The sequence below is a fragment of the Aotus nancymaae genome, unplaced genomic scaffold (genome assembly GCF_030222135.1).
Source record: "Aotus nancymaae isolate 86718 unplaced genomic scaffold, 86718_ANA_hifiasm-v0.15.2.pri h1tg000067l, whole genome shotgun sequence".
In the NCBI taxonomy this organism is placed as follows: domain Eukaryota; kingdom Metazoa; phylum Chordata; class Mammalia; order Primates; family Aotidae; genus Aotus; species Aotus nancymaae.
Window position 1 is genome coordinate 6,011,699 of NW_026988482.1, and position 27,791 is coordinate 6,039,489.

Below are 27,791 nucleotides of genomic sequence, written 5' to 3' on the forward strand. Positions count from 1 at the left end.
TTTCCTTGCTCCTCCTGGTGGAGCCTCTGGAGCGTATAGAATCTGGAGGATTCATGGGGTCCTATAGAATCCTCCAGATAGTCATAGCTTAAAATTATCTGCCGGGTGCAGTGGCTCATGCCTGTAATCCCAGCACTTTGGGAGGCCGAGAAGGGTGGATCACAAGGTCAGGAGTTCAAGACCAGCTTGGCCAATATGGTGAAACCCTGTCTCTACTGGTAATAAAAATCAGCCAGGGGTGGTGGCACATGCCTGTAATCCCAGCTACTTGGGAAGCTGAGACAGGATAATCGCTTGAACCTAGGAGGCAGAGGTTGCAGAAAGCTGAGATTACACCATTGCACTCCAGCCTGGGCAACAGAGTGAGAGTCTGTCTCAAAAAAAAAAAAAAAAAAAAATTAACCATGTGTTTGTCCACACCCATTCCTGGCCACTCCATAGTTACGTGTTTGAGGACAGAGGCCATGTCTTCTAAGATTTTGCTTTCTAGCCTGGTGCATAGCATATGCTCAAAAAACATTTGTGGAATGAATGAATAAATGTTGTTAAGAGAATTCTAACATTTAGGAACTGGTATGGCTAAGCCCAAGCGTTGGGAACCAGAGAGAGCTTTGATTTCTTTGAACAAAAAGTATGATCCAAAGACACCAACTCCTTTAAGACCCGGATCAACCACTACCTTTAGGAAGCCCCCCTAATGAAATTTGATTCATTTAGTCCCTCCATTTCTCAAGCACTTACCAGCCCCTCAGTCAGACACCAGATGGGATTCCTTTAAGAAGCCCACAGTCCTGATGGGGTAACAGACAAATGCTTCTGCTACCTGCTGCCAGAATGAAGCGGTCTCAGCTGCTGGGAAGGCTTGTGAGAGGCCTGTGAGGGCTACAGGGCCTGGAAAGGGAGCCACTCACTCAGTTTGCCAGAGAGGCAGGCTTCATGGAGGAGGTGACAGGGCAGGGCTTGGAGGGAAAGCAGCCTCAGCTCTGCTCCTATCCAGGTTTTGGCTTTTTAAAAAATTTATCTTTTTTTTTTTTTTTTGAGTTTCACTTTGTCGCCCAGGCTGGAGTGCAATGGTGCAATCTCGGCTCACTGCAACCTCTGCCTCCCGAGTTCAAGCGATTCCCCTGCCTCAGCCTCCCGAGTAGCTGGGACTACAGGGCTCCTACCTGCTGCCAGCCTTTCCAGCCCGTCTCCTCTAACCGGGCTCTAAACATTCCCTCTTCCCCAGGCTTACCAATGGTGACACTGCCCATTCCTGCCCACTGGGCTGCAATAGCAGAATACTTTGCCCTCCAGCAATGTGGCTCAGGAGAGGACACGGCTCCATTGTCAACTCTGTGATCTGCCAGTTCTGAGGGTTCCTTAATGTCCCTGGGCCTTATGGTTCTCATCTCATCTGTAAAATGGGATTGACAACTCTCAGAGAAACACAGGCACCGCTGTGTGACACACACTCGGCTCTGTACCCGCCCCCCAGCTGCTAAGGACAGTGGGGGCTGATAGCAGCTCCTGCTTCCAAAAGCTTCTCGCGGTCATGATCAGTCTTGTTCTGTGCCGAGGTGAGCAGGGAAAGTTTAATTGTACCCATTTCACATTGAGGAGATTTGGGCTCAGGAAGAATAAGTGACTTGCCCACGGTCACACTGCCCATTAGGAGAGGGCTGGATGGGACCCCCCGAGTTGCAGTTCTGCATTCTGTGGCCCCAGAATAAACGTTCCCACTCTCCCTCCACTGTTGGGGCTTCCCTGCCTTACTGTGCGACCCCGGCTGACTGCCCGACGCTCAGAATGCCAGTGTGAAGGCGCATAAGTTTGGCTCTTTCCACGGCCCCGAGCAGACCCTTTAGGTGGAGAAGGGTGAGAAGAACCCTCCCGATAGGTCATGGGGCAGCCTTTGAGACCACACTTCCTCCCTGGGGCCCACTGGGGACTGCAGAAGGCAGTGCCTGGAGCCCCGGGAAGGAGGAGGCTGTGGGTCGCGATCCACAGCCTGCAGCCCTGAGTCAGCCCAGCCCCTGCTCCTCGCGCACCCCAGCCCCCGGCAGGGCTGGCAGCCTCCCCGCCGCGCCGCACAGCTCCGCGCCTCCTCAGTTCATTCCTTCCAGACGCACAGTTGCTGCTTTTTATTTGGATCACTTTTCTGTGTTACGGTATTTGGGTTGTTTTTCCAAACCCTCCCCCAAGCCCTGCCTTTCCCCCATGGCAGGATTCCCAAGAAGACTCGTTTTTGGAGAGCGTGCAAGCACATCTGCTCTCTGACTGCGGCGTTCCGAGAGGGCCCTGTCGGGGGGCTCAGGCCTCGGGGAGCCGGGACACGCTGGGCGGGTGGCGGCGGGGGGTGCTGGCAGGCAGGGTGCAGGGCCCCTGGCAGTCGAGGCCTGCGGTAGGCACGCTCACTGAGGCAGGCGGTGCTGGGCCTGGGGGCCTGAGGCTGCTGCCAAGGTCCTGGAGCCCAGCTCGCCAACTCCCCGGCCCCGCTGGCTGTGGCTGCTGGCGCTCAGCTCAGATACGAGTAGGCCAGACTTGGGGTGAGAGAAAAACCAGGAGCCTTCAAAACACCCTGGCCTTCGGGCTCCCCAGGGTGAGCCGATCTGAGGGGTGGGAGTCCCTTGTATGTTAAGTGTTGGAGTCCACATGGCTGTACCCTCGTGTGTGCTAGAAAAAGTGTGGTGGTCGAATGGAGGCTCAGAAGCCACAGGGCCTGGGTTCCATTCCTGACTTTCCCACCAACTGGCTGTGTGAACGTGGACAAGTTACCGTGAAGGGGATCATAGCATGCCTCCCTCCGCTGTGAGGGTTAAATGAGTTAATACGTGAAAATACTTCCTGGCACATAGTAAGTGCTCAACAAATGTTTTAGCTGTTGTTATTATATGTGCATGGGGGTGTGTGTGGAATTTAGTAGATTCGGGGTGGCGCTTTTGGACTTCAGAGCGTGAGCATTGCTCCCCAGCTTGCTAAAAGTGCTGGCTTCTGGGCCTCACCACAGAGATTATTTCAGCAGATCTTGGGAGGGCTCAGGAATTTAGATTTTAATCCAGAGGCCTTGGCGATATTGACATGCTGGTCGAGAGTCTGATCTGGAGTCATCTGAGGTGTCTGGATAAACAGAGCCTTGCGAAGGTTGGGGCGTGTGTGTGTGTGTATATGTGTGTGTGTGTGTTGGTGGCAGGGGCTGCCGGGGTATGAGAAGGATTGGATTATTTCCTAGGCTCTGGTAAATCACTCAGAACTGCTTTGCAAATGGAGCTGGAGACTCAGTGAAGGAGTGGAGGGGAATGAGGCAGCCCCCACCAGGAGTCACCCCAGGCAGTGCCTTGGGGCTCTAGGAAAGAAGGGAGGCTGCTGGGGTTTTAAGCAGGGGACTGACAGTCCAACTGAGTGGCTTGGCTTGGAGCTGCCTGGTTTACAGCCTAAGGCGCAGCAGATGGCAAGAAGGGTGTGCAATTGCAGCTAGCTCAAGGCTGCAATGGCACAAGGGTCTGGGCCCTGACAGCAGGATCTGGAAGAAGAGAGGACCCCCGGATTGAGCAGCTGCGCCCGCCCCCTTCCCCTCAGGTGGGACCTCTAAGCGAATGGTGCCAGAGCATCCAAGCCCGCGCCTGGGTTCCATAAGCCCAGCAGCCCCGCCAGCAGAGCTTCAGATAAGAATCAGGCTCCTGTAAACTCACCCACTCAAGTGCTTGTAGTCTCTTGATTCCTTTTCTTCTGCTTTCTCTCTCAGCAAAGATGTTTTAGAAAAACTTCGTTTCGACTGAGCTCAGAAAAGGAGGAGGTGGGCCCTCCTAAGGCTAGTTGCCTGTTCCAGGAAGGAGACTGGGGGACCCACAGGGGACTGATGGTGTGAGGCCTCCCCTTCCAGGGGCGGGCCAGTGGGGGCAGCTGGGAAGGCCTGGTTCTCCCAGCGGGGGTCTCCTTTCAGACGGCGGATTGGATGTGTATGTGCGTGTATGTCAAGGGTGCGTGTGTGTGTATTCACACAGCAACAAGATATTGACTGTGTATTATGTGCCAGACACGGTTCTAGATGCTAGGGATACACCTGTGAACGGAGTGGAGATCCCTCAGTTGAGGAACGTGAAGTCAGTGGGAATTTTGTGTCTGGCGGGGATGGGTGTGTGCTGTGTGTGTCCACAGTGCACACCCAAGCGAGGAATGGAGAATAACACATTTGTGCCAGGCAGACCTGGGTCAGGACACATCTGCCATTCTCCAGGCAGGTGATCTTGGGCAAAATACTTTCTGAGCCTTGGTTTTCCATACAATGGGAGAATAATCTCTGCCTCTCACAACTGTTGTGAGACTACATATGCAAATGCTTGGAAAGCGCTAAGCAAAATATCTGATACATCGTGGTTGCCAAATGATGTTTTTTTCTTCATGTTTCCTATGGAGTTGGTGGAGCTGTTTCTGCATGTATATGCCAAGTATGTGTTTGTGTCTGGGCAGGGTGTCCCATGTGTCTGAGACGTCTAAACATGTGGGTTCTCCCCAAGTGACAATCTCTTTCCCTCAGGATGTACCTTGTGCTGTAGAGATATCTCAGGTCTGACTAAAGGTGGCATTGCGGGTTATGTTCCCAGCCAGGAGGCCCGATAATAAAGAGAGAGAAAGCTCTTTCAGTCTGGGATCCCAGGAGCTGGCCGGTGAAAGCCTTGGCTGCGGTCTGTCCTGAGTCCCTCCAGCTGCAGCGTGACTCTCGTTTGCAGTTCTGTTTTCAGTGCTCACAAAGGATCCTCAGCCACCCCTTGCTGACACCCACCTACACCAACTTGCGGCTTTTCTTTCCCAGTTCTGTGGCATCTTGGCCACGCTGCTCCCTGCTGAGACCCTCCCAGCACCCCCAGGTCATTTGTAAAAGTGGACCTAGAAGATAGACCCGGGACCAGCCCTCAACAGGCAACTGTGGGAACGGAACTGTATTCTGTGTTTTTGGTTTTTTTGAGATAGAATCTCGCTCTGTCACCAGGCTGAGTGCAGTGGCGTGATCTCGAATCACTGCAACCTCTGCCTCCTGGGTTCAAGCCATTCTCCTGCTTCAGCCTCCCGAGTAGCTGGGATCACAGGTGTGTGCAACCACGCCCAGCTAATTTTTGTGTCTTTAGTAGAGATGGGGTTTCACCAGGTTGGCCAGGATGGTCTCGATCTCTTGACCTCGTGATTTGCCTGCCCCAGCCTCCCAGAGTGCTGGGGTTAGAGGCGTGAGCCACTGTGCCCAGCCCAGCTGTATTGTTTAGTGATCCGCTTAGGACTCCCTTGACCCTTGCTTCCTACCACAGAGTGAGAAGAGAAGTGAGTCCGGTTCCCACTCTCCTCGGTCTAGACCGTTTCCCAAGGAGAAGCCCACGGTTTTGACTGTGTCCTCTAAGAAGGTGACAGCGTGTCTGCTCCTAGCCTCAGTGTTCCTCCTGTGCCCCATTTCTCAGTGTCCATTGGCTGAGCAACTGAGGCCATATCCACCTTCCTGCCCCCAACCAGATCTCCCTGGACACCCCGCCGTTCTGATGAGTGACTCCGCCACGCTCCCAGGCACTCAGCTTGAAACACTGAGTCCTATCTTACGTCTTGCTCTGTTTCATTTCCCATGGTTCATCCGTTATCAAATCATTTTAAGTTACTCCCCCGACCAGTCCTTTCCCAGCCCCAGTCCTGCCGCCTCCATCGCTTTGGTCAGGCTGTCACTGGGACCATTGCCGAGGCCTCCACTGCCCTCCTTGCCTCCAGCCTTCCCCTTCACATCACAACAGTCCATCTTCCTCAAGGCTCACATGAGCTCATGGCTCTCCGTCCCTCCCTCCCTCCCTCCCCGCCCCACCGCCCCCAGCAGCGCTCCATCCACAGCACCCTCTCCTCTCCTCCGACTCTTGGCTCCAGCTGAATCAGTCCCCTCATTGTTCCCTCATGCTACCCGCTGCTGCTGCTGGAGGGAGTTGTTTCCCTCCCCTGGAATCCTTTCCCCCATCCTCACCTTTTACCTACATTCTCACCATCTTTAACAGTAGGAAACAACCCTGGCTGAGCTGCACCCTAACGTTTTGGAAACAGGGTGAGGAGAGGCTAGAAAAGTTAGGGGAAGGGCCCAGCGCAGTGGCTCACACTTGTAATCCCAGCACCTTGGGAGGCCAAGGCGGGAGGACCACTTGAGGTCAGGAGTTCAAGACCAGCCTGGCTAACATGGTGCAACCCGGTCTCTACTAAAAATACAAAAATTAGCCGGGCATGGTGGTGTGCAGCTGTAATCCCAGCTAACTGGGAAGCTGAAGCAGGAGAATCGCTGGAACTCAGAAGGCAGAGGTTGCAGTGAGCTGAGATCGTGCCATTGCACTCCAGCCTGGAAACTCTGTTTCAAAAAAAAAAAGAAAAAAAAAGTTGGGGGAAGGGAGCAAAACCGCCAGCAGTTGCTAGAGGTAGAGAATGTAATTCACCCCGGGGCGGACTTGCGCTTTGTTTGGGAAAATCAGCACAAAGCTCAGTCTGTGTAGTCACGGTCAGCCTAAATACAGACGGGAACCGTTGTTCTGGTTCCACGATGGAGGTGGCCCTGCCCTGGAAATCTGGTCTGTCTTCCCTTCTTTTTTTTACCCTGAGGTTTGAGGAGAGAAATTATGGAGGGAGGGAGCTAGACTTGTCCCGATGGAGGCGGCTATTTTCAGCTGAAGTTGGGAGAGTTGCTGCAGGAGATGGAAAGCAGAGACAGACAGCCTTCCCGAGGGCGCGGAAGGGCCCTGGCATTGTTGCTTTGGGACTTAGGTGACATATCTTGGCACAGACTGCAGGAAAGGACATTGTATCCACGTTTGGAGGGAGCCCAGCGTCTCTCCAGAACTCCAGTGGCATTAGAGGTGGCAGCAGCCATGGGTGCTGGGGACCCCTCATGGCACATTCCCAGCAAAGGGTCTTTTCCTGGCCTCCACGAGCCCTAGTTATGACCGCAGTGGACAGACGGGTTTGTGACATTGTGTGAGACATCCACTAAAGCTCTCAGAAATATTTGCAGAAAATATTGTACAGGGTGGGCTAGTGTCATTGTAACTCACTGATAAGGTGGCAGTAAGTCATTTACATCCTGGGCAACTGAAAACAAGGTTACTACAGATAGAAAGCCATGCGACACTGTTAACCAGGGTTGCCTGTGGGCCCCGTATTCCAGAGAACTCCTTTCCTTCTTTGTATTTTGATGAAACCTTCTAATATTTCCACCATTTCTTTTTGTAATTAGAAAAACAAAAGCTATGAATGAAGAAGACACTCTATCTTTCTGTCTTCCCTTTCCTTCCCGCTGCCTGCGTGGCACGGACAGTGCTGCCCAGGTGCAGGGCTTGACACGCGGCCAGGGCAGATCAGCGTCTGTTTCTTGCTGCAGGTGCATGTGCCAGCCCTGCCAGCTCTTTCGCCGTCAGGAACCTCTCTCCTCCTTCCGACCCCACGCCCCACTTACTCTGCTCGCCGGAGCCGTGTCTCAGAACATGCCTGGCCTGCGCCCAGCCTGCACCTTCATACTGCTGTTAACTCTGCTGGCCCTGCCTCAAGTACCCCCAGACAGCTTCCAGGCCCCTGCTTGTGGCTTCCATTCGTGACTCCAGCGTCACTTCTCAGTGAGGCTTTCCCTGACCAAGCTATTTAAAACTGTACGCCTTCCCAGCTCTCTTCCCCACTGCCGGCTTCTCTTCTTCGACATGTGTCATCATCTATGTCCTTAGCATGTAGGCTCTATGAGGGCAAGGGGCGTTGTCGATTCTGGGTTCTCACACTGCCCTTGTGTACGCCTGGCATTTAGAAGATGCTCAGTCAATATTTATAGTTACCACACACCAGACACTGTGGTAGGTGGGTTAGTAATCTCCTCAGTCTTCAAGGTTTTGAGGAGTTGATGGCATTATCTTCACTTTAAAGATGAGAAGACTGAAGCTCAGAAAGGTCGGATAACTCTGCTGACGCCACACCGTTATCATGTGGCAGGTGGGGATGGAGTACAGGCCTGTCTGCTCTGGGAGTTTTCCATTTCAAGAGGCTTTTTTTTTTGAGACAGGGTCTCTGTCTCTGTTGCCAAGGCTGGAGTGCAGTGGTGCAATCATGGCTCGCTGCAACCTCAAACTCCTGGGCTAAAGAGATCCTCCTGCCAAGGCCTCACTGGGAACACGGGTGCATGCCACCATCCTTAATTGTTAAGTTCTGTGTAAAGACAGGGTCTCATCATGTTGCCCACACTGGTGTCGAACTCTGGGCCTCAAACAATCCTTCTGCCTCGGCCTCCCCAAAGTGCTGGGATGACAGGTCAGTTCCTGGGTGGGGGCCACAAGATCAGATAAGCCAGTTTATTGATCTGGGTGGTGCCAGCTGACCCATTAAGTGCAGGGTCTGCAAAATATGTCACTGATCTTAGGAGCAGTTTAGGGAGGGTCAGAATCTTGTAGCCTCCAGCTGCCTGACTCTGGCCCTCCTGTATCTTTATGGGCTGGGTAGGTGGCTGTCTCTCACATGCTCAATACCCAGGAGGCCTCCCAAGTCTGTCTTAGGCTGGGGCTGCTGTTCCGTCTGCACTGATTGTCCCAGCGCATGGCCCACAGGGCTACTGCAGCAGGCCTGGGGGTGTCTCAGAGGCATCATCCCTCGAACATGGGCTCCTCTCCCAAACAGGGTCCCTACAGTCAGATAAGCCAACTTGCCCCGGCCCCTCACCACTGCCTCCGCCCTCCAGTTCGGGTGCTCTGGGTTGTGATACACGTGAACACTGCCAGAGGTTTTCTCTCCTCCCTCCGCAGCCCCACTCCTGCGATGGGAGTCGGCTGCTCCCTAAGCACCCTCTGAGGGTGGAATGCCAGCAAGATCCCAGGGGCTGTGGGCTGAAGTTCTGGCTGTGCCACTCACTAGTTACGTCGTGAGCTTGCCCAAGTCCTTCCTGTAGCTTGGGCGCTGCAAGAATGGAAGGAATTCTGCCTTCCTTGTGGTTTCCTTAGAGTGTCTAAATGCTGGCAAATGTGGAACCTGCTTCAGAGGGCTGTCGCGCAGATGCATGAGACCACGTGCTTATCATCCTTAGCACCACGCCTGGCACGCAAAGCTTAATAAATGCTGGCTGCTACTGTTATTGGTCATGGCTGGCTCGGGAACTGGGCAGAGGCTGAAACCAGCTGCTGGGATGATGTGTGGCGTGTGGACTGCCTCTGACCCCACCCCAATTATCCACTAACCTCTTTCCTAGATCTTCAGTCTTTAGACTGAATTTCCCTGTTCAAGGTCACATAGTGGACTCTTAAAAGGCCTTGATTGGGGCACTTTCCAGAAGAGCTAACCTCCTTAGTCAGTATACTGTTTCTGCTGGGCGGTCACTGTCATCTCTGCTGGGCACAATTTGTGGAATAATTTGCACAAGTATCAATTGCCACCATGACCAAGGCATGAAGTATAATTACCTCAAGTGGAAACTGTGATTGAGCCTGTGAATTGAGGCCAGATTTTCAGGGACCGAAAATGAGCTGCCACCTCTGAAGCGCTGTGTGCCTACTGGGGGTGGGGTCTAATCAACCTGAGCCTGTTGTCAAACACTGGCCCTCCGAGTTCTAATGGGTCAAAAGTCTTGACTTTGGTGACTGTTATGATCCCTGCAGTCTGTGCTGAACTGAGACAACTTCCTCTTGTCCAAGACGTGATTCATAATTGTTTTATTTTTTGTGGGATACTATAGTTTTATTATTACTCAAATCAGTCTCCCCAAGTATTTGGGAGCACAATTTTTAAGGACAACTTGGTGGGTTGGGGGAAGCCAGTGAGCCAGGAGCGCTGACTGATGAGAGATGAAATCACAGGAAGTCGGAGCTGTCTTCTTTCAAGGGGTCAGTTCCTGGGTGGGGGCCACAAGATCAGACAAGCCAGTTTAATGATCTGGGTGGTGCCAGCTGACCCATCAAGTGCAGGGTCTGTGAAATATCTCAAGCACTGATCTTAGGAGCAGTTTAGGGAGAGTGAGAATCTTGTAGCCTCCAGCTGCATGAGTTCTAATGGTCAGAAATGGCTAATGGTTTCTAATGGCTCATGTTAATCCTACAAAGGCAATCTAATCCCCAGGCAAGAAAGAGGTCTGCCTTGGGAAAGGGCTGTTACCGTCTTTGTTTAAACTATAAACTATAAACTAAGTTTCTCCCAAAGTTAGTTCGCCCTATGCCCAGAAATAAACAAGGACAGCTTGGAGGTTAGAAGCAAGATGGGGCGTCAGTTAAGTTAGATCTCACATTTTCTCAGTCATGATTTTGCCAAGGCAGCTTGGGTTTTATAACACCTTAATCTTAAGGTGCAGGCTGGGAAGATGGGATAAGGCCGCTGGTTGCTCTGGCGTCTTCTGGCTAACAGGGGACGAATGCGAATAGGAGTGAACCCCGAGGTGAGAAGAGTGGAACCGCTTTTCAACTCTCTAAGCAGACTCGTGCAGGCCTGGCTGGGCTTTTATGGCAAAACAGTGGTATGCTTATCTATAGTTTTACTACAGCGTTTCAGTGAAACAGCCTACTATAAGGTAAATAACAAGTCCTAGGACGAAAAGTACAATTCTCAATTTTAAAAGCAAGAATTCGAAAGCATTAGTTTGGGGACTTCTAACCTACAGAGAATTTAGAATTGAGTCTAAACTGCAGGAAAAACCCTCAAGAACAGCTAACAACAGTGGACTCTAGTTTTCCTTTTGAAGGATAATTTTTCTTTCTCCAATCCCCATTTTTATGAAAAACAAATCATGATAGAACTGATTTGTTTACAAAATAAACTTTAGTCTTACCGTACTTGGCCTGATTATTTGCATAAAGTACAGCAGGAATAATTATTTTTCACTTAGGCCTTTTAAATTGGCTTTGCTAGAACTCTGTTCCATGAAGAATCTCAGATAAGACATTTTAGAAGCTGAGCCCAGCCATGGGTTTGTACCCTCAAATACCTATGAGTTGGGCAAATTCCTCTCCTCTTCAGGTCTCAAGATAACTTAGGGCTCCTGGGCCTGTTAGAAAGTGACATTCTTTACTTACCACAGGTCAGGAACTTTGTACAGGGACTCTGTGTGGACAAGATATGAGGCCGGATGCCCCAACAGGCTTTAATTGGCTCTAGAAGTCACCTTTGATTCTTTAAAGGAGGCATGCCATTCCTGTCAAAACCTTGGTAAAATAACCAATTTCTCCAATTGTGTTCTGTTACAAAAGAAAACAGATTCTTATTGCACTTGTGCAATTAATTATACTGCCATAAATTGAGCATATTCACAAATAGTTTCCAAATTCTGTAGAAATCAGGTAGAGAGGAACAAATATGCTCCAAATTTTGTTGACAGGAGTATATTTTACTCACTTGTTAAAAGCTGCATATAGCTCTAAAGATATACGTTGTCTTGACTCTGAAGACAAAAGTTTAGCAATGTTTAACACATTAGCTCTCCACGAGAGTCCTGGAAGTTTGGTTTTCTCCTCCATTCCAATAGCACAATTTTTAACGTTATCTGAGACCTGCACTTAAGAGTCCTATATTTGATTATAAACTGCCTTTTCAAAAGAACCAAAGCAAGACAAAATGTCTATGGATGACAAAAGTCTTTAGCCACTATTAAAGCTACAATGGACTAGGAATTTTGGTTACTTCTGTGGCATACATTTTTACATAACAACTATAATTATTAATAAGCTGTACTAAATTATGTCAACATTATAGAAGTTTCCAATAATTTTGGAATATATACTAATAATGTATTTATACAAATACCGTCCAAAGTGAACCAAACACCATTCACTCTTCTATTTGAAAGTTTTTCTTCTATTCTGATGTCACAATCTCCAGAGTTATTAATCAGAATCCTACATTTAAGAGTACCTGTTAAATTTTATAACTGATTATAAAACCATCTTTTAAAGAGGACCAAAATGAGACAATTGTCTGTGGATCACAAAAACATTTTAGGGCAGCCACAGTTAAAGGCACAATTGACAAGGAAGTTTGTTACCTCTGTGGCACACAGTCTGTTAACATAATAATTATAATTATTACTGATAACATATACTAAGTCATATTAGAATTATAGTTTTACATAATTTCAGAACACATACCATTAAGACATTAACACAAATATAGACCAAAGAAAGCCAAACACCATTCCATATCTGACAATGCTTCCTGTATGATTTTTGTACTAAATAAGCTAAATGTCAATTTTGGACTTTAGCGGACCTAATATCTAAAATATTAGGTTAGGAAGAGACATGACTTATAATTTGCTTTTGGGAAGTTTGTCAAATATCAAAGGTTTAAAACAATGGATATCACAAAATAGAATCCCAGATCACCATTAAGTCATTCATTTGGCCAAAATGATAACTCCAAAAAAATTTTTTTAGAAAAGAAAAACCTTGGCTGGGTGCAGTGGCTCACACCTATAATCCCAGCAATTTGGGAGGCCGAGGCAGATGGATCACCTGAGGTCAGGAGTTCAAGACCAGCCTGGCCAACATAGTGAAACCCTGTCTCTACTAAAAATACAAAAACTTAGCTGGACCTGGTGGCAGGCTCCTGTAATCCTAGCTACTTGGGAGGCTGAGGCAGGAGAATCACTTGAACCCAGGAGGCGGAGGTTGCAGTGAGCTGAGATCATGCCATTGCACTCCAGTCTGGGCAACAAGAGCAAGACTCTGTCTCAAAAAAAAAAAAAGAAAGAAATAAAATAAAATAAAAATAAAAACTTTTACTCTGATAGAAAAGACTTAGCTTTCCAAACCAGATCCAGTGAAGATAGCATGAGGCCAACTGAATCTGTCTCTTCTCTCTCTCTCCTTTTTTGTCCCTGCCATTTACTCAAAGGAGAAAATAAACCCTTTTGTTATCTTTTAACGTTACATAAAGATCATCTTCAAAAGAAAAAAACAAATTTCATGTTTGTATTAGTGCATCTTTAATGTTAAAGCTAGTTTTTAAAATAAAATTTTATATCTCTATCCAGTTTTAATTAATTTGACCATAAAGTAAGATTTTCACAAACTTGTTAGAACGCTTTATAGTTTTCCATCAAACAGCAGGTCAATTTTCTAAGAAAACCCTGTTATTCTGACACATGGGCCCAGATTCTGGCCCCACATCAGTATGATTTTAATGTTTTAACCTACGGAAAAAAGCTAAGTAATTTCTTTTAAATCTTAGCCAACTTGTTTATACCCACAGAATTTTTACAAGCCGTTTTCACTCTGCTTAAACCTTTGTTCTGCTTAAACTCTTTTAGGTTATGACAATCTTTAAAACCCTCTGGGCTAGGCTCGGTGGCTCATGTCTGTAACACCAGCACTCTGGGAAGCTGAGGTGGGAGATCACCTGAGGTCAGGAGTTCGAGACCAGCCTGACCAATATGGTGAAACCCCGTCTCTACTAAAAATACAAAAAAATTATCTGGGTATGGAGGCGTGCACCTGTAGTCCCAGATGCTGGGGAGGCTGAGGCAGGAGAATTGCTTGAACCTGGGAGGTGGAGGTTGCAGTGAGCCAAAATCATGCCACTGCACTCCAGCCTGGGTGACAGAGGAAGACTCTGCCTCATAAATAAGTAAGTCCCTCTGAACTACACGGAATTACATTCCCTTTAGCAAAAGCCATATTCCCATGCCTTCTTATAATCTTTTACCAAAAGCACATTCCATATCCACCTTGTATGTAAAACTGTTTCTCTAGTGGTCTCAACTACATGTTACAATGTTAACTTTCCACAACTTTAATTTTTAGTGAAAAACCTGATAAGTAAGCAATTTTAATCATGTACTGGGGTGGAGCCTAGGACATCAGTCAGAAATGAAGATAGGGTCTGAATCCTTTTAGCCTAGCTAGCAGGCATGGCTCTCCAAAAGTCCCCAGGCCTTACCTATAATCTAATGCTCCAAAGTAGGTGAATCGAACAATTTTCAAAAGTCAAAGAAACAGTCTGACGTTAAAGTATTTAGCAAATCCGATATCTGACCTTAATTTAGACCGAATGCCTACATTTTCAAGACATTTTACCAATAATCTTTAAATCTGTCTTTATTTCCGAAAGAGTACTGAAGTCATGTGAACAAGAAGGCATTCAAGTTTCTATTTTTCCAAAAAAATATTTAAGTGCTTATTTTTCCAAGCCAATTAATCAGAGCTCTTTTATATATAAAGACACAGCACATATAAATACACAGACAGACAGAAGATCCAGCACCGGAAGTCTTCATTTGCCTGTTTCCTAATTGGATGACTGGCTTCAGGGTGGAGCCCTTGGAGGAACCGGGCCAGGAAAGCATGCAGTTTCCAGGGCCAAAAAAGCAGCAGATAAGCATTTGAAGGCAAAGACAGATCCCCAAAATTAAGGGTGCCGTTTTATACTGGTTCCTGGATCCCCAAAAGGAGGGAAATACTATAGGAGACGTGCAGTGCCTCCACCCTGCATTCGCATTTCATTGCGAGGCAGCCCGAGGCCAATCAGCTCATTTTGTAATCGGCCATCCCTCATGCGAGTCCCATCTCTCAGTTGAGGGTGGGAATGTTTCCTTATCTTCCAGGTGGCCAAGAGCATGCTTCTCTGATCCAAGTGTGCAGAGTCAAGTGTCCCTCCACAACTACTATTAGCCATCCCTTAAAGCATATTTCCCACCTGGCTATTACACACCAAAGCTCTCTCTTAGTGAGAAGTAATTTCTGATACCCCCAAACCTCAAAACCATCAGATAACACAATGCAAAACAGAACGGAGCCTTTGACTTTGAGAGGGATCTATCTGTTTTTAATTCCTGGGGTTTCATGAGGAAGACAGAGGTGTTTCCCGCCCCCCTGCCAAAAATGGGATCTGTGGTGCCTGCTCTGGTTTTCCCAGTAAGTCCCAGGCTACCAGAAGTTATCTTAGGGCCTCTCATGTGTGCATTAAGAGTGGCAAAACAAACAAAAAAATGAAGAAAATTAATTCAGCCGAATGAGAAGAAAACACCTTTTTCCAGAAAAACAAGTTGCAAGAAGAGAAACACATAAAGGTCTTTTAAATTCATCTATAGCTTGTTCATCCACTTTTAATTAAGCTGACTTTTAACCATAGTGCTCTTTTCAAAACTATTATTACCTGACTGTAGCCATGCAAATGGCCATTATTTCTAGCTTCTGAACTTTACCAAAGGTAACCTCCTAGGTGCTTCAAAGACATGGTAAATAGTTTCTTTTTCTTTTTTCCTTTTTTTTTTTTTTTTTTTTTTTACAAGATTTAGAACTCTACAAGGTAGTTCAGAGAAAGGAAAATTCAAGAGAGGAAATCAGAAGCTATCTATGGGTGGGGGGAAAAGCCCTCAATAAATGGCAAAGTTACACGAACAACAAACCAGAAAGGAATCATTCCAGAAGGCAACAATTGAACCCAGACCACCACTGTCAAAAGATAAAGACTTAGCTGCTGAACTACACAGCACTGAGCACTTTCTATACTGAACTACACAGCACTGAGCACTTTCTATGCTGAACTACACAGCACTGAGCACTTTCTATACTGAACTACACAGCACTGAGCACTTTCTATACTGAACTACACAGCACTGAGCACTTTCTATACTGAACTACACAGCACTGAGCACTTTCTATACTGAACTACACAGCACGGGGCACCTCCTATGCTGAACTACACAGCACGGGGCACCTCCTATGCTGAACTACACAGCACTGGGCACCTCCTATGCTGAACTACACAGCACTGGGCACCTTCTACGCTGAACTACACAGCACTGAGCACTTCCTATCACTTTTCCCAGAAGGAGCCTAGCGAAGCCAATTTCAAGCTTGCAAGGCTTTTTAACTGCTCAAGAAAAATTTTTAGGACTATGACATGAACCCCAAAATTCCTGTGCTCTGGATGGTGGACACCAAAAGACCGTATCCCCACATAGTCACAAGGTTAAGTTCTTTTTTTTTTCCTTTCATTAGCACCAAGTAGTTTATCTAGAAGCAGGTTAAGTTCTTAAGGACACAAAACAAGACAGATACATTTTACACAGTATTGATTTTGGGGACCCGTAGCAGTTTGTGCCTGAAAAGTTGACCTGAAGAGCAGGCTTACAGGGGTCCTAAACCCCATTCTATCCTGTGATACCCCTCTCTCCATTACAGAATGCAAAAAGACAAATTCTTAGAACAAAGCATACCAGATTGGCTACAGCCTAGGACTAGTCTCACAAATCCTTTTTTCTATTAATCAAACCCTTGCAGAGGAGACACACTGTTTATCCAGACAGAGAGAGAGACTAGAAACTTGGCTGGTAAGAATTTCTTACCCTTTTTGCTGGCCTACCAGGTTGCTGGGTTCCCTTTCTCTGCAGCTTCCAGAAGAATGAACTGGCTTCTGATGATCTTGCTCACTTGTGCTATAGCTGTGGGGTTGAAGCCACTTTACAAGAGAAAATCACCCTTTCCTGTTTTATGGAACCGTAGACAACATTCTCAGTTTGCAAGATGCTGCCCAATGGGCTGCATGGGGGACCAAATTAACATTTTCCATCCCAGCAAAATACACATAACAAAACAGGCATTAGTCACCTCATGCAGCACCCAGTATCAGCCTGGCAAAGCTCAAACTTTTTCCCATTGGCCTGTTGCCTTTGACCCACTCCAGGTGGGGATGGACGGCCTCCAAATGGTAATTCACAATGGGGTCTCTGGGCAAGGCAAAGAGCAGATAGTCACCCTGAGACAGGCCTGCGGAGACTTCTTTAGAGCTCACTGAATGAGACCGGACAAATAAGGAGGGTTCTCTGAATTAGGCCGCTGGACTTTCATCAGCAACCCCTCTGAGATGCCTTCCATATATACAAACACACACAAAGATGAGATGAACAGAAGGCCTTCCAAATCAGATCCCTGACCAAGAACTCCAGGAGTATCCCTTCCACACTACCCTCCTGTTCTCCTGAGAAACCTCCTTGAAATCTTCCTGATTGAGAAGTCTCTCAAACCAGGATTCTTCCTACTAGTTAGAAAGAACCAACCAAGACCCCCCCATGAGCCGAACAAACACCCCGCAAAGGGGCCACACAGACACCCCATGGTGGAGTTAGACACCTCACCATGGGGCTACAGACCGACACCCTGTGATAGATCTGCAGTTAAGGGACGTCTCCCCAGGACTATTTCTCCATTGCAATTAAATCCATGCACATTGGGTCAGCAATGCCCCACCAGTAGAGAGTACAAGAGTCAGCCCCTAGTCCAAGAGAACTAGGTGGCTGCTTGGCTGGCTTCTGGATCCATCGCTGGAGGGTGGCTACCTGCCCGTGGTTCAGTTCCCTTCTCCAGCCACGAATCCTGGATGAGCCCTCAAATTAGTAACCGCCCAAGGAGTTCACATTGCCCACTGCCTAGACAGCCAATTCATCAAGACAGGGGAACTGCAATAGAGAAACAGTAATTCACGCAGAGCTGGCCGTGCAGAAGACCAGAGTTTTATTATTACTCAAATCAGTCTCTGATTCATAGTTTTCAAGGGAATTTCCTTCACTGCCTTTGCTTCCTAGTTGTACTATAATAAATATGATTTGGAGTAATCCGTCTGCCAACACTCCCTCAACCAAATCTTCCCCGCCCCAAACACACACAGTATTTTGCCCAGGAAGATCTAGTTCTATTTGTGTCTGAAGAGGGCAGGATGGGGGTTCTAGGCCTTCCTACTCCTTCATGTGAGGGACCATAAGCAACAGAAGAATCCATGTCTTGCCCTTAACCTGGCCAATGTCTGCTCCACACATGGGCCCAGAGGCCACACTCAGCACTTCTGGGAAGCTGATGATGACATCTGCAATGGAGGTCTTTCATCCTGAGGCAAGGGTACCAGTTCTGCCAGCCCTTTGTACCATCTGGAAACAGTGCTGGGAATTGTATTTGCAGATCCACAAATGCTATTTGATTATTCCATGGCATGAAAGATGAATTTGAGGTTCAGTAGGGAGGGCAGACTAAAAACTGAGGAAACATAGTTTGTAAGGGCAACATTTGCTAACTTTGAGCAAAAATACATTCACGTAGCCAGCACTCTGAGAACACTGGGACGAGTAGGCAGAGCTGGGATCAACATTCAGAGGTAATGCCCCAACTGGATTTTAGCCTCATTTCTACCTGCTGGCCAGCATCTTATAATTATCTTGGCTACAAAGCCCTTGTTTGTATCTCCAGAGAGACAGTGCTGTCTGAAGAAAAAAGGGAGACAGATGACCCAAGTCTGGAAGGAGTCTCAAGAAGGAAATGTACAATAGTGAGAAGTGTGGCCTCTTGACTCAGACTTCATCTCCACTCCTTGTTCTGTCACAGTGTGGGACCTTTATAGCATCTGAGTCTATTTACTTCATGCAAAATGGGACAGATGATATCTTCTAAGGCTGTTATAAAAATCATTAAAACATATAAAGCATAAAAAGCTGGCTCATCTTAGATATTAAGTAAATAAACAGGCGGGGCGCGGTGGCTCACGCCTGTAATCCCAGCACTTTGGGAGGCCGAGGTGGGTGGATCATGAGGTCAAGAGATCGAGACCATCCTGGTCAACATGGTGAAAAACAAAAAATTAGCTGGGCATGGTGGTGCGTGCCTGTAATCCCAGCTACTCAGGAGGCTGAGGCAGGAGAATTGCCTGAACCCGGGAGGCGGAGGTTGCAGTGAGCCGAGATCGCGCCGTTGTACTCCAGCCTGGGTGACAAGAGCGAAACTCCGTCTCAAAAAAAAAAAAAAAAAAAAATAGCACTATGGGAGGCGGAGGTGGGCGGATCACCTGAGGTCAGGAGTTCGAGACCAGCCTGGTCAACATGGAGAAACCCCATTCCTACTAAAAATACAAAAATTAGCCAGATATGGCAGTGCTCGCCTATAGTGCCAGCTACTCAGGAGGCTGAGGCAGGAGAATTGCCTGAACCCGGGAGACGGAGGTTGCAGTGAGCCGAGATCGCGCCATTGCACTCCAGCCTGGGTGACAAGAGCGAAACTCCGTCTCAAAAAAAAAAAAAAAAAAAAAGTAAATAAATGGCAGATATTACCATCATTAGTATCTGTAAAATAGAGGTATTTGCAGTTGTGCTTGTGAAAAGGAGAAAAAGAATGCCTTTGGCTTATGGTAGATATTTAATAAATGGGCCTGTTAGTCCTCCCTTTGCCATGCACCACTACGTGTTTGACCTTGAGCAGAGCCACCTCTGTCATTGGTAAATGGGGAGTATTTCTACTCCATCTCACTCCAATAACAGCTGCAGTGATGACTGGTGATAATTACACATGCCTCACTTGTTTCCTGGAGTTGTGATGGCTAAAATTGAAGGCTAGGAATGGGGAGCAATGCTCTAGAATGAAACACACTGGATTTGGGGGCAACAGACTTGGATTCGAGTCTTGGTACTGCATCTTACCAACCAAAAGGCCTCAGGCAAATCACCAATTAATCTGACCTCGCATCGCCGTGAGAAAATACAAATGGGAGAAATTATCGTCATTGCTCCTTGAGGGCAAAGCCAGTCTTCTCATTTTAATAGTTCTGGTACCCATCAAAGTTGTTAGCACAGAGTAGGCACTCAATATTTATGTTTAATGAACCATAAACTACCCAGAAGTCACACTTTTAACCATTAGCAACTTTTTTGCCTATAAGCTGGTAGCTTTTGTCCCAATCTGATCTGTTAGATTCTCTATGTCCCAAAGTAGTTTGTATTCCATGCCAACCTTAACATCCTCAGAGATGTCAATTGGATACAACTGGAAGAAAAACCTGACGAGAAGAGAAAGCAGCTCTCCTGTCTGTGGCAGTTGTCGGGGAACAGTTTCATGATCTGCATGCACCTCCCACCCTTGCTCACTCTCTGGTTTGGGAATCACTTCCCTAAATTCCCTATGATTCTAAGTACCCTTTCTACCGGATTTATCCTCCCGCAGAAGGTGGTGGGCATTGAAGAAGCTAGAGTTGCTTACAGATGACTCTCTATGGATAATATGAAGGGGAGGGATGCCTTACAGGTCTCCTCCAAATGGGAGGTGGCAGCTAGAAAGCAGCAGGTAGAAGCATGGAAGAGGGAATTGGGCTTCCTGGCACCAGGGGGAGAAATCCTAAAGTGGAACTTCTTGGTAGTAGAAGATTGATGTACCCTTCATCCACGCTACATAGTATTTCAGAACCGTTACCTTATTTGGTCTCTGACAGCTTTGGTAGAAGAGGGAACCCTGTAGAGGCTGAAAAAGAGACAGAAAGGGCCAAAAAGTTAAGAGTCACCATGTTTGTGCACTGTAGCCATCTGGTCTGGAACGAGAGCATGGCAAAGGTAGAGTACTTTCCAGATCTGCCACGTGTCAAGTGTGCTCGTTACCAAGGCAGCTGTAATCTGAAATAATCATTTTTATTTATTTATTTATTTATTTTTTGAGGCGGGGTCTCACTCTGTCACCCAGGCTGGAATGCAATGGTGCAATCTCAGCTCGCTGCAACCTCTGCCTCCTAGATTCAAACAATTCTCTTACCTTGGCCTCCCAAGTAGCTGGGATTACAGGCATGTACCACCATGCCTGGCAAATATTTGTATTTTTAGTAGAAACAGGGTTTTACCATGTTGGCCAGGCTGGTCTTGAACTCCTGACCTCAGGTGATCTGCCTGCCTCAGCCTCCCAAAGTGCTGGGATTACAGGCATGAGCCACTACGCAGGGTCTGAAATCATTTTTAATACTATCCCCAACACCTGGCTTCCTTACCTCCATCTTCTTCCTCTATTCCTTATCCTCCCCCTCCCCCTGTCCCATCTTTTTCCCCTTTCCCCAAAATCTGACTAAAGGTAACCCCAAGCAAACCTCACTCAATCACCTCAGCTCGGTTAAGTATCCCTTTGTAGGCTTCAACTCACCGCACTGTTAATTTCTTGTTTATTTACTTACTAATTCTGAAAAAAAATAGGACCTTTATTTTGTTGAGTATTCTATCCCCAAGTGCCCACACATTGCATCGCAGAAAACAAGATGCTCCACAAATGTTTAATTTATTAAGTGTACCAGTGTAAACTGCTAATTCATTGCATTTTAATGTTTCTCTAGATACTCAAATAGCTAAGCAAACAGAGGTACATGGCAGTTCTTTCTCTTTTATATACAACAAACAAGTGTTGGGAGGCTAGACACGTTATTTTCCCCTGGTACCAGATCATGCTACGGAGTTCCTTTAAACCATCAAAGTACAGCCTTCCAATGCTGCGTCATCTGTTCAAAGTCACAGTATAAATACAAAGTTCAATCCATTTTACAAAACCAGCAAAACTCTACAACAAAATCCTACAGGAAACAGTAGACCAATTCCACTGACAAACAGCATTTTAACAGTATATTAAACGTAACATAACAAGATACAAAATCTAAATCCTTAAAGTCACACGATTTCTACAGAAATAAGACCCTTGCCCCACCTATACTACTTATGACTCAGGACAGTAGCTCATTCCCACGGGGACCCCACTGGCCACCTTTTCACCAACCCTCACCAGAAGTGGATGCCGGGCCTAGCACCGGCCCTGGCTCTCATACTGGCTTCAGCTCTGGCCTTGGCTCTGGCCCTGTCGGCCTCATCTGCCAGGGCCTCACGGTACTGCACTGGCCAGTGCTGGGGTTCCTTCTTATGCAGCTTGGCCACGAACCCCAGGACTTTCATCTTGCTGATTTCCAGGTTGCTTCGGGGACCCCAAGAGAATTCATATTCCGGTGGATTGGTGTGAGGCACCCGCCTGTAACTGAGGTATCGCTGCTGGACAAAATCTTCCATAATAAGCCTCTTCGGATACCCAAAGAGGAAATGATTCTTTGAGGGATGCACCCCCAACCGACGCAGCATCTCCCAGACCTGGGCCTCCCTGGCACTATTACCTTTCATATAGATAAGGCCCAGGATCATCATTAAGAGGCCCAATCTGGGGCCATCTCCTCCCAGATCCTCCTCCTCCTCCTCCTCAAGAGGCTTTAGTTTGTTGATCAGGATGTAAGTGTGGTGCTTGCGGTCAAACAGTTTCAGCTCAAAACCAAAGACATACCGCAGATGCTCTGCGGCTCTCGCGACGATGTCCGGGAACAGAGCCTTCAAGTCTCCAATAACGTATTTCACCATCTCCGAGCGTGTGATGGGACTCTTCTTCTTGTCTTTCACCAGGAGGAACTGCACCAACTCCGCCACCGTCCGGTTCAGACGGCGGTAGGCCCTGCGCCGTGCCAAGGCTTTGGCCGCCAAGGCCCTCGCGCCTTTCCGGGTGACGGCGGGCTCCGCAGCCCCCTCCTCCCTCCCGGCGCCAGGCTTCTCCGTGGCGCGCTCCTGCGAGGCGGTCGGGGCCGGGGTCTCACCATCATGGCCGCCATCCTTCTCCCCCTCGGCCTGCGGGAGCGGGAGCCCCCTGCTCTCTGGTGTCTGCAACATGTTTCCGCGCAGGCAGGTGCAGAGCGCGTACAAGGGCCGAGGGGTGTGTGAGCCGCCGCGCAGGTGCCGGGAGAGGGGTTGGACAGCGGCTGGGGCGGCGGGAGGATCAGGAGCGATGGCAGAGGGAGCTCGGCGGCTGCTGGGCGGCACCGCACGGGAGTCGAAACTGCGCCCGCAACGCCGCCAGCAGCCGGGACTTGCGGCGCGCAGCCTCAGTCTGCGCCCGCGCGAGGGGCCACTTCCGGCCGCCGCAGCCAGGATGGCGACCCAGTGCCGCGCGAAGCCCCGCCTCTTCCGGTCCCTTTTGGTTGGGGTGTGTCTGGGCTCTGTGTGGAAGTGCCAGAGGGTGGGGACGGGGGTGCACCCTGTGCTGGATTTTAGGCTCGGAAAGTCGGGGGCGGGGGAATGTATCAGGCCTCTCCCCTCCGAGGCATGCAGAGTGGGGAACGTTTCAGGGTACAAGGGGTGAAATAGGGATGGAATGCCGCCCACCTGCTTCTCTGCAAGTGCCCACGTGTAAGTGTGTGCATCTCGGACTTTCAGGGCTTTTCCATGGCTCTAGAGTGCACGCTGAAGGCTGGGAGCCAGTCAGCAAAGGATGCTAGGGAGATGGACGTTTATTCTGGACGGAAGTAAAAGATCCTGCAGAAGGATTTAAGCAAGTGAGCGTCCAGGCCCGAACTGTGTCTTCCTGTTCTGGCGGTAACGTGGAAGATGCGCTGGAGTTCGGCCGGCTGAAAGCGGGAATCCAGTTTGGATGATGATTATAGTGCAAACTGGGAACTGGGACCTGGCCTATTCACCGGGTGTATCCTTAGTGCCTAGAGAAGTGCCAGACACAGAGAGGAACTCCATAAATACTATTCAATGGATCATTATGACGAGGGAGTAAGGACAGCAGATTCCATGGGGATGAGAGGAAAATGATAAGATACACTGAGGAAGGACAGCTGGCAGGACTAGGGATGGGTTGGAAGAAACGGGAGTCTTTTTTTTTTTTTTTTTTTTGCCCAAGTCAAATTTGACTACTCCCACGTGTTTCTTTCTTTTTCTTTTTTTACACACTCTGAGCTTTCTTCTGCTTCTTGCTCCTTCCTTCCTTCCTTCCCTCCTTCCTTTCTTCCCTCCCTTCCTTCCCTCCTTCCTCCCTCTGAGTCCCATCCGAGCGTGTGATGGGACTCTTCTTGTCTTTCACCAGGAAAAACTGCACCAACTCTGCCACCATCCGATTCAGATGGCGGGGCCCTGCGCCTTGCTACAGCTTTGGCTGCCAAGGCCCTTGTGCCTTTCTGGGTGAGGAGGGGCTCCGCAGCCCCCTTCTCCCTCCCGACGCCAAGCTTCCTTGCTCCCTCCCTCCCTCTCTTCCCTCCCTCCTTCCTTCTTTCCTTCCCCTCTTCTTCCCTCCCTCCCCTCCCCTCCTCTCCCTCCCCTCTCTCCCACCTTCCCTTCCTGCTTCCCTTCCTCCCTCCTTCCCTTCCTGCCTCCCTTCCTCCCTCCCTCCTTCCCTTCCTCTCCCCTCCCTCCTTTCCTCCTTCCCTCCCTCCCCCTCCCTCCTTTCCTCCTTCCCTCCCTCCCTCTTTCCCTCCCTTCCTTTCTCCCTTTTTCTCTGATTCCCTTCCTGTCTCCCTTCCTCCCTCCCTCCCTTCCTCCCTCTCTTCCTCCCTCCCCTCTCCTTCTTCCTTTCCTCTTTCCCTCCCCTCTGCTCCCCTCCCTCCTTTCCTCCCTCCTGTCCTTCCCTTCCTCCTTCCCTCCTTCCTTTCCTCCCTCCCTCCTTCCTTTTCTGCCTCCCACCTTCCCTTCCTGCCTCCCTTCCTCCTTTCCTCCTTCCTGTCTCCTTTCCTTCCTCCCTTCTTCCCTTCCTCTCTCCTTCTCTCTCTGCTTCCCTTCCTGTCTCCCTTCCTCCCTCCCTCCGTTCCTCCCCCCTCCCTTCCTTCACCCCCTCCCTTCCTTCCTCCCCCTTCCCTCCCTTCCTTCCTCCTTCCCTTCCGCCCCCCTCCCTCCCTCCCTCCTTCCCTCCCTCCCTTCCTTCCTTCTTTCCTTCCTTCCTTCCCTCTCTTCCTCCCTTCCTCCCTCCCTTCCTCCCTCCCTTCCTTCCCTTCCTCCCTCCCTCCTTCCCTTCCTGCCTCCCTTCCTCCTTCCCTCCTTCCTTCCCTTCCTGTCTTCTTTCCTCCCTCCCTCCTTCCCTTCCTGCCTCCCTTCCTCTCTCCTTCTCTCTCTGCTTCCCTTCCTCCCTCCCTTCCTTCCTCCCTCCCTCCTTCCCTTCCCCACTCTTCCTTCCTCCCTCCCTCCCTTCCCTTCCTCCTCCCTCCCTCCCTCCCTCCCTTTCTTCCCTGTCTGAAATGCCTTCTCTATCACCTCCATTTATCCAAATCCTGTCCACTATTCAGGGCCCAGTATAAACATCACCTTCCCAAAGCCTTCCTTAGTCACCATGCATAGAACTTATTTATTGCCATCTCTGAATCACCTTAGCAATTTGTTCACATCCAGGTATTTAGGCCTTATTAGGTGCCAGGCTCCGTTCTAAGCACTTTTCAAATATTAATTCATCGGATTCTCACTAATATAAGTAGTAATACCGCCACCCCCCATTTCACAGACAATTGTTTCTTTTCTGTGACACCGTTTGCTACTTACTAGCTATGTAATGTTGGGCAAGTTGCCGACACCTCTGCCCTTCTGTTGCCTTTTCGGTACAATGAGTATAACAGTAGTAACTGCATTGTGGAGATTGTGTGAAGTAATGCACATAAGCATTTAACACAGTGCTTGGCACATACTGATATTCAGTAAATGTTAGCTGTTAATTATTGCATATTTTCATAGGCAATATAGAATATGAGGATTGCAAGATGGACTGTGCTGGAATGCCTAGACTCCGGAGATGTGGAGGAGGAGTCCTAGGACAAAGCGAGGAACCAGGTCAGCCCTCACCCATTCTTCGACCTTGCAACAGGATTCTCAACCACTCTGGGCCACCTTTTCCTGATACTGTAGCCCTGCTAGGTAAGTGGTATTATTAGCACCATTTCCCAGGTGAGGTTACACGCAAAGAGGTTAAGTAACTTGCCCAGCGTCACGCAGCTGGGATGTGACCCCGTATTGTGTGACTCCACAGACCATTCTCTTAACCACTACGTTCAAAGATGTTAATTATGGTTATTATCATTCACTACGCTTTGCATTAGAACGTTTATCGTTCACTACGCTTTGCATTAGAACGTTTATCGTTCACTACGCTTTGCATTAGAACGTTTATCGTTCACTACGCTTTGCATTAGAACGTTTATCGTTCACTACGCTTTGCATTAGAACGTTTATCGTTCACTACGCTTTGCATTAGAACGTTTATCGTTCACTACGCTTTGTATTAGAACGTTTATCGTTCACTACGCTTTGCATTAGAACATTTATCGTTCACTACGCTTTGTATTAGAACGTTTTGCTTATCTTGCTACCCTCCCCAAACCAAATATCCTAAAAGCTAGGGCTGTGTCTTTCGCTCTTTTGAAGAGCTTCTCATAGTCAGTGCTCAATATATAATTGCCAATGAATAAATGACATAAGCCTTTACTTTTTTCCCTAGTAAATAAGTTATTTATTTTAAGTACATATCTGACAGACTTTTCAAAATCTAATTATGAAATCTTCCTTTTAAAAACTTTGGAAACTATGTACCCATTTGTATCATATGACTTAGAAAAACTGGAAGTATGTGAATGAAGCAAGAGAGGATGTTTATGATCGTCTAGCTTGAGGTTATTATTAGCTTTCATTGTGCCAAACATTTTATGTACAATGTAATTTAGTCCTCACAAATCTCTATTAGGAAGGTATTATTATCTGCATTTACAAATGGGAAAACAGTCACAGAGAGGTTAAATCACCTGCCCCGAACCACCCGTCTGTTAAGTGCTAGACCAGAAATGAAAACCCAGATCTGTCTACTCTGAAGCAAGACTGCCTGGTTATCTATTTTTCCTGAAGGCAGAGAGAGCCACCCGTACCTAAAAGGACAGTGCTAGAGATAAAATAGTCCACTGAGATATTTTCCTCCCTACAAGGATTGCCAGGGAGCTATGCAGGTGATATATGCATGGAGAGGAGCATGCAGAGGAGACAGTAAGTGAAAAGAGTTTTGAGGGACAAATCCACAGTAATAGGGCCGGATTTTAAGAACTGAATGAATGACATTGTTACTCATAAGAAGGAACCAATTACAGACACAACGTGAATGAGTCTGGCAGATATGTTGAGGGACAGAAGAAAAATACAAAAGATTATGCCTATCATATGATTCCATTTCTCTGATGTTCAAAGCTAATCTATGGTGATAGAAATTAGGGCAGGGGAGGCTTGGGATAGCGTTGACTGGAAAGGGGAATCCAGGAAGTTTCGGTGGTGACGGCAGTGTTCTGTATCTTGATTTGGATGTAGGTATACATTTGTCAAAACTTACCAAACTGTACACTTAATAGCTATGCATTTCTTTTCTTTTTTTTTTTCTTTTTTGAGACAGGGTCTCACTCTGTCACCCAGGCTGGAGTGGTGCAATGGCGTGATCTCAGCTCACTGCAACCTCTGCCTTCCAAGTGCAAGTGATTTTCCTGCCTCAGCCTCCCAAGTAGCTGGGACTACAGGTGTGCCCTACCACACCCGGCTAATTTTTGTATTTTTAGTAAGACGGGGCTTCACCTTGTTGGCCAGGCTGGTCTCAAACTCCTGACGTCAAGTGATCCACCCGCCTCGGCCTCCCAAAGTGCTGGGATTACAGGCATGAGCCACCACGCCCGGCCAGGTATGCATTTCTTAGTGAATGAATCATACCTCAAAGTGTATAAAAATAAAAAAGGATTTTAAAAAATTGGATGCAGAGGCCTTTCGGTACATGAGGCGGCGAGGAGTAAGAAAGGTGAGCAGACCCTGCCTTGCCTCTTGCTAATCCCTAGATGTTCCGACCTTATAGTAGAGGGGACACAAACGGTTTTCCCGTTTCCCGTGTCCACATGTAACCGGGCAGGCAGACTTTTAACACGTTTCTTACCTAAGCTTTGGAAAGGGAGGAAAGGTGTATGTCTTTGGTTTGGGAGATGGCAAGTCATATACTTTAGTGACTATCGGGTTGGAATCTTCTTGAGAGAGGCTCCTTTGTAGCCTAGACTAGAGTCTTCAAAAGCCCACGGTGCTTCCTGCAGTTTCATGTGTGGAAGGGAGAAGGGTGTTCCGCTGGAAAAGCAGAATTGCACGATGGACTGTCCTGGAATGCCCAGTGCTCAGTGGAGATGCGCGGGAGGTTTCCTGGGACAAAGCGCGGAACCAGGTCGTTCCTCACCCATTCTGTGACCCTGCACAGGACGCTGAACCTCTCTGGGCC

At 48.2% G+C, this 27,791-nt stretch overlaps 2 protein-coding genes across 2 annotated transcripts in view; one reads left to right on the plus strand and one right to left on the minus strand.

Moving 5' to 3' along the window:
* Positions 1-20,983: 20,983 nt before the first annotated feature.
* On the minus strand, positions 20,984-22,660 carry MAGEF1 (MAGE family member F1). Its single transcript, XM_012457656.2, has one exon. It carries the CDS (start codon positions 22,415-22,417, stop codon positions 21,494-21,496), a length of 924 nt encoding a protein of 307 aa, XP_012313079.1. The 5' UTR covers positions 22,418-22,660; the 3' UTR covers positions 20,984-21,493.
* Positions 22,661-22,839: 179 nt separating this feature from the next.
* Positions 22,840-27,791, plus strand: part of VPS8 (VPS8 subunit of CORVET complex) — a 353,273-nt gene continuing 348,321 nt past the window's right edge. Inside the window, exons 1-2 of the mRNA XM_064366881.1 lie at positions 22,840-22,933; positions 25,244-25,423. The gene's annotated coding sequence lies outside the window, so the exon portion shown is untranslated. The remainder of the gene's footprint in view (positions 22,934-25,243; positions 25,424-27,791) is intronic.

Bases quoted from the DNA above. Each gene is read 5' to 3' on its own strand.
- MAGEF1 (XM_012457656.2), bottom strand. From the start codon at position 22,417: ATGTTGCAGACACCAGAGAGCAGGGGGCTCCCGCTCCCGCAGGCCGAG.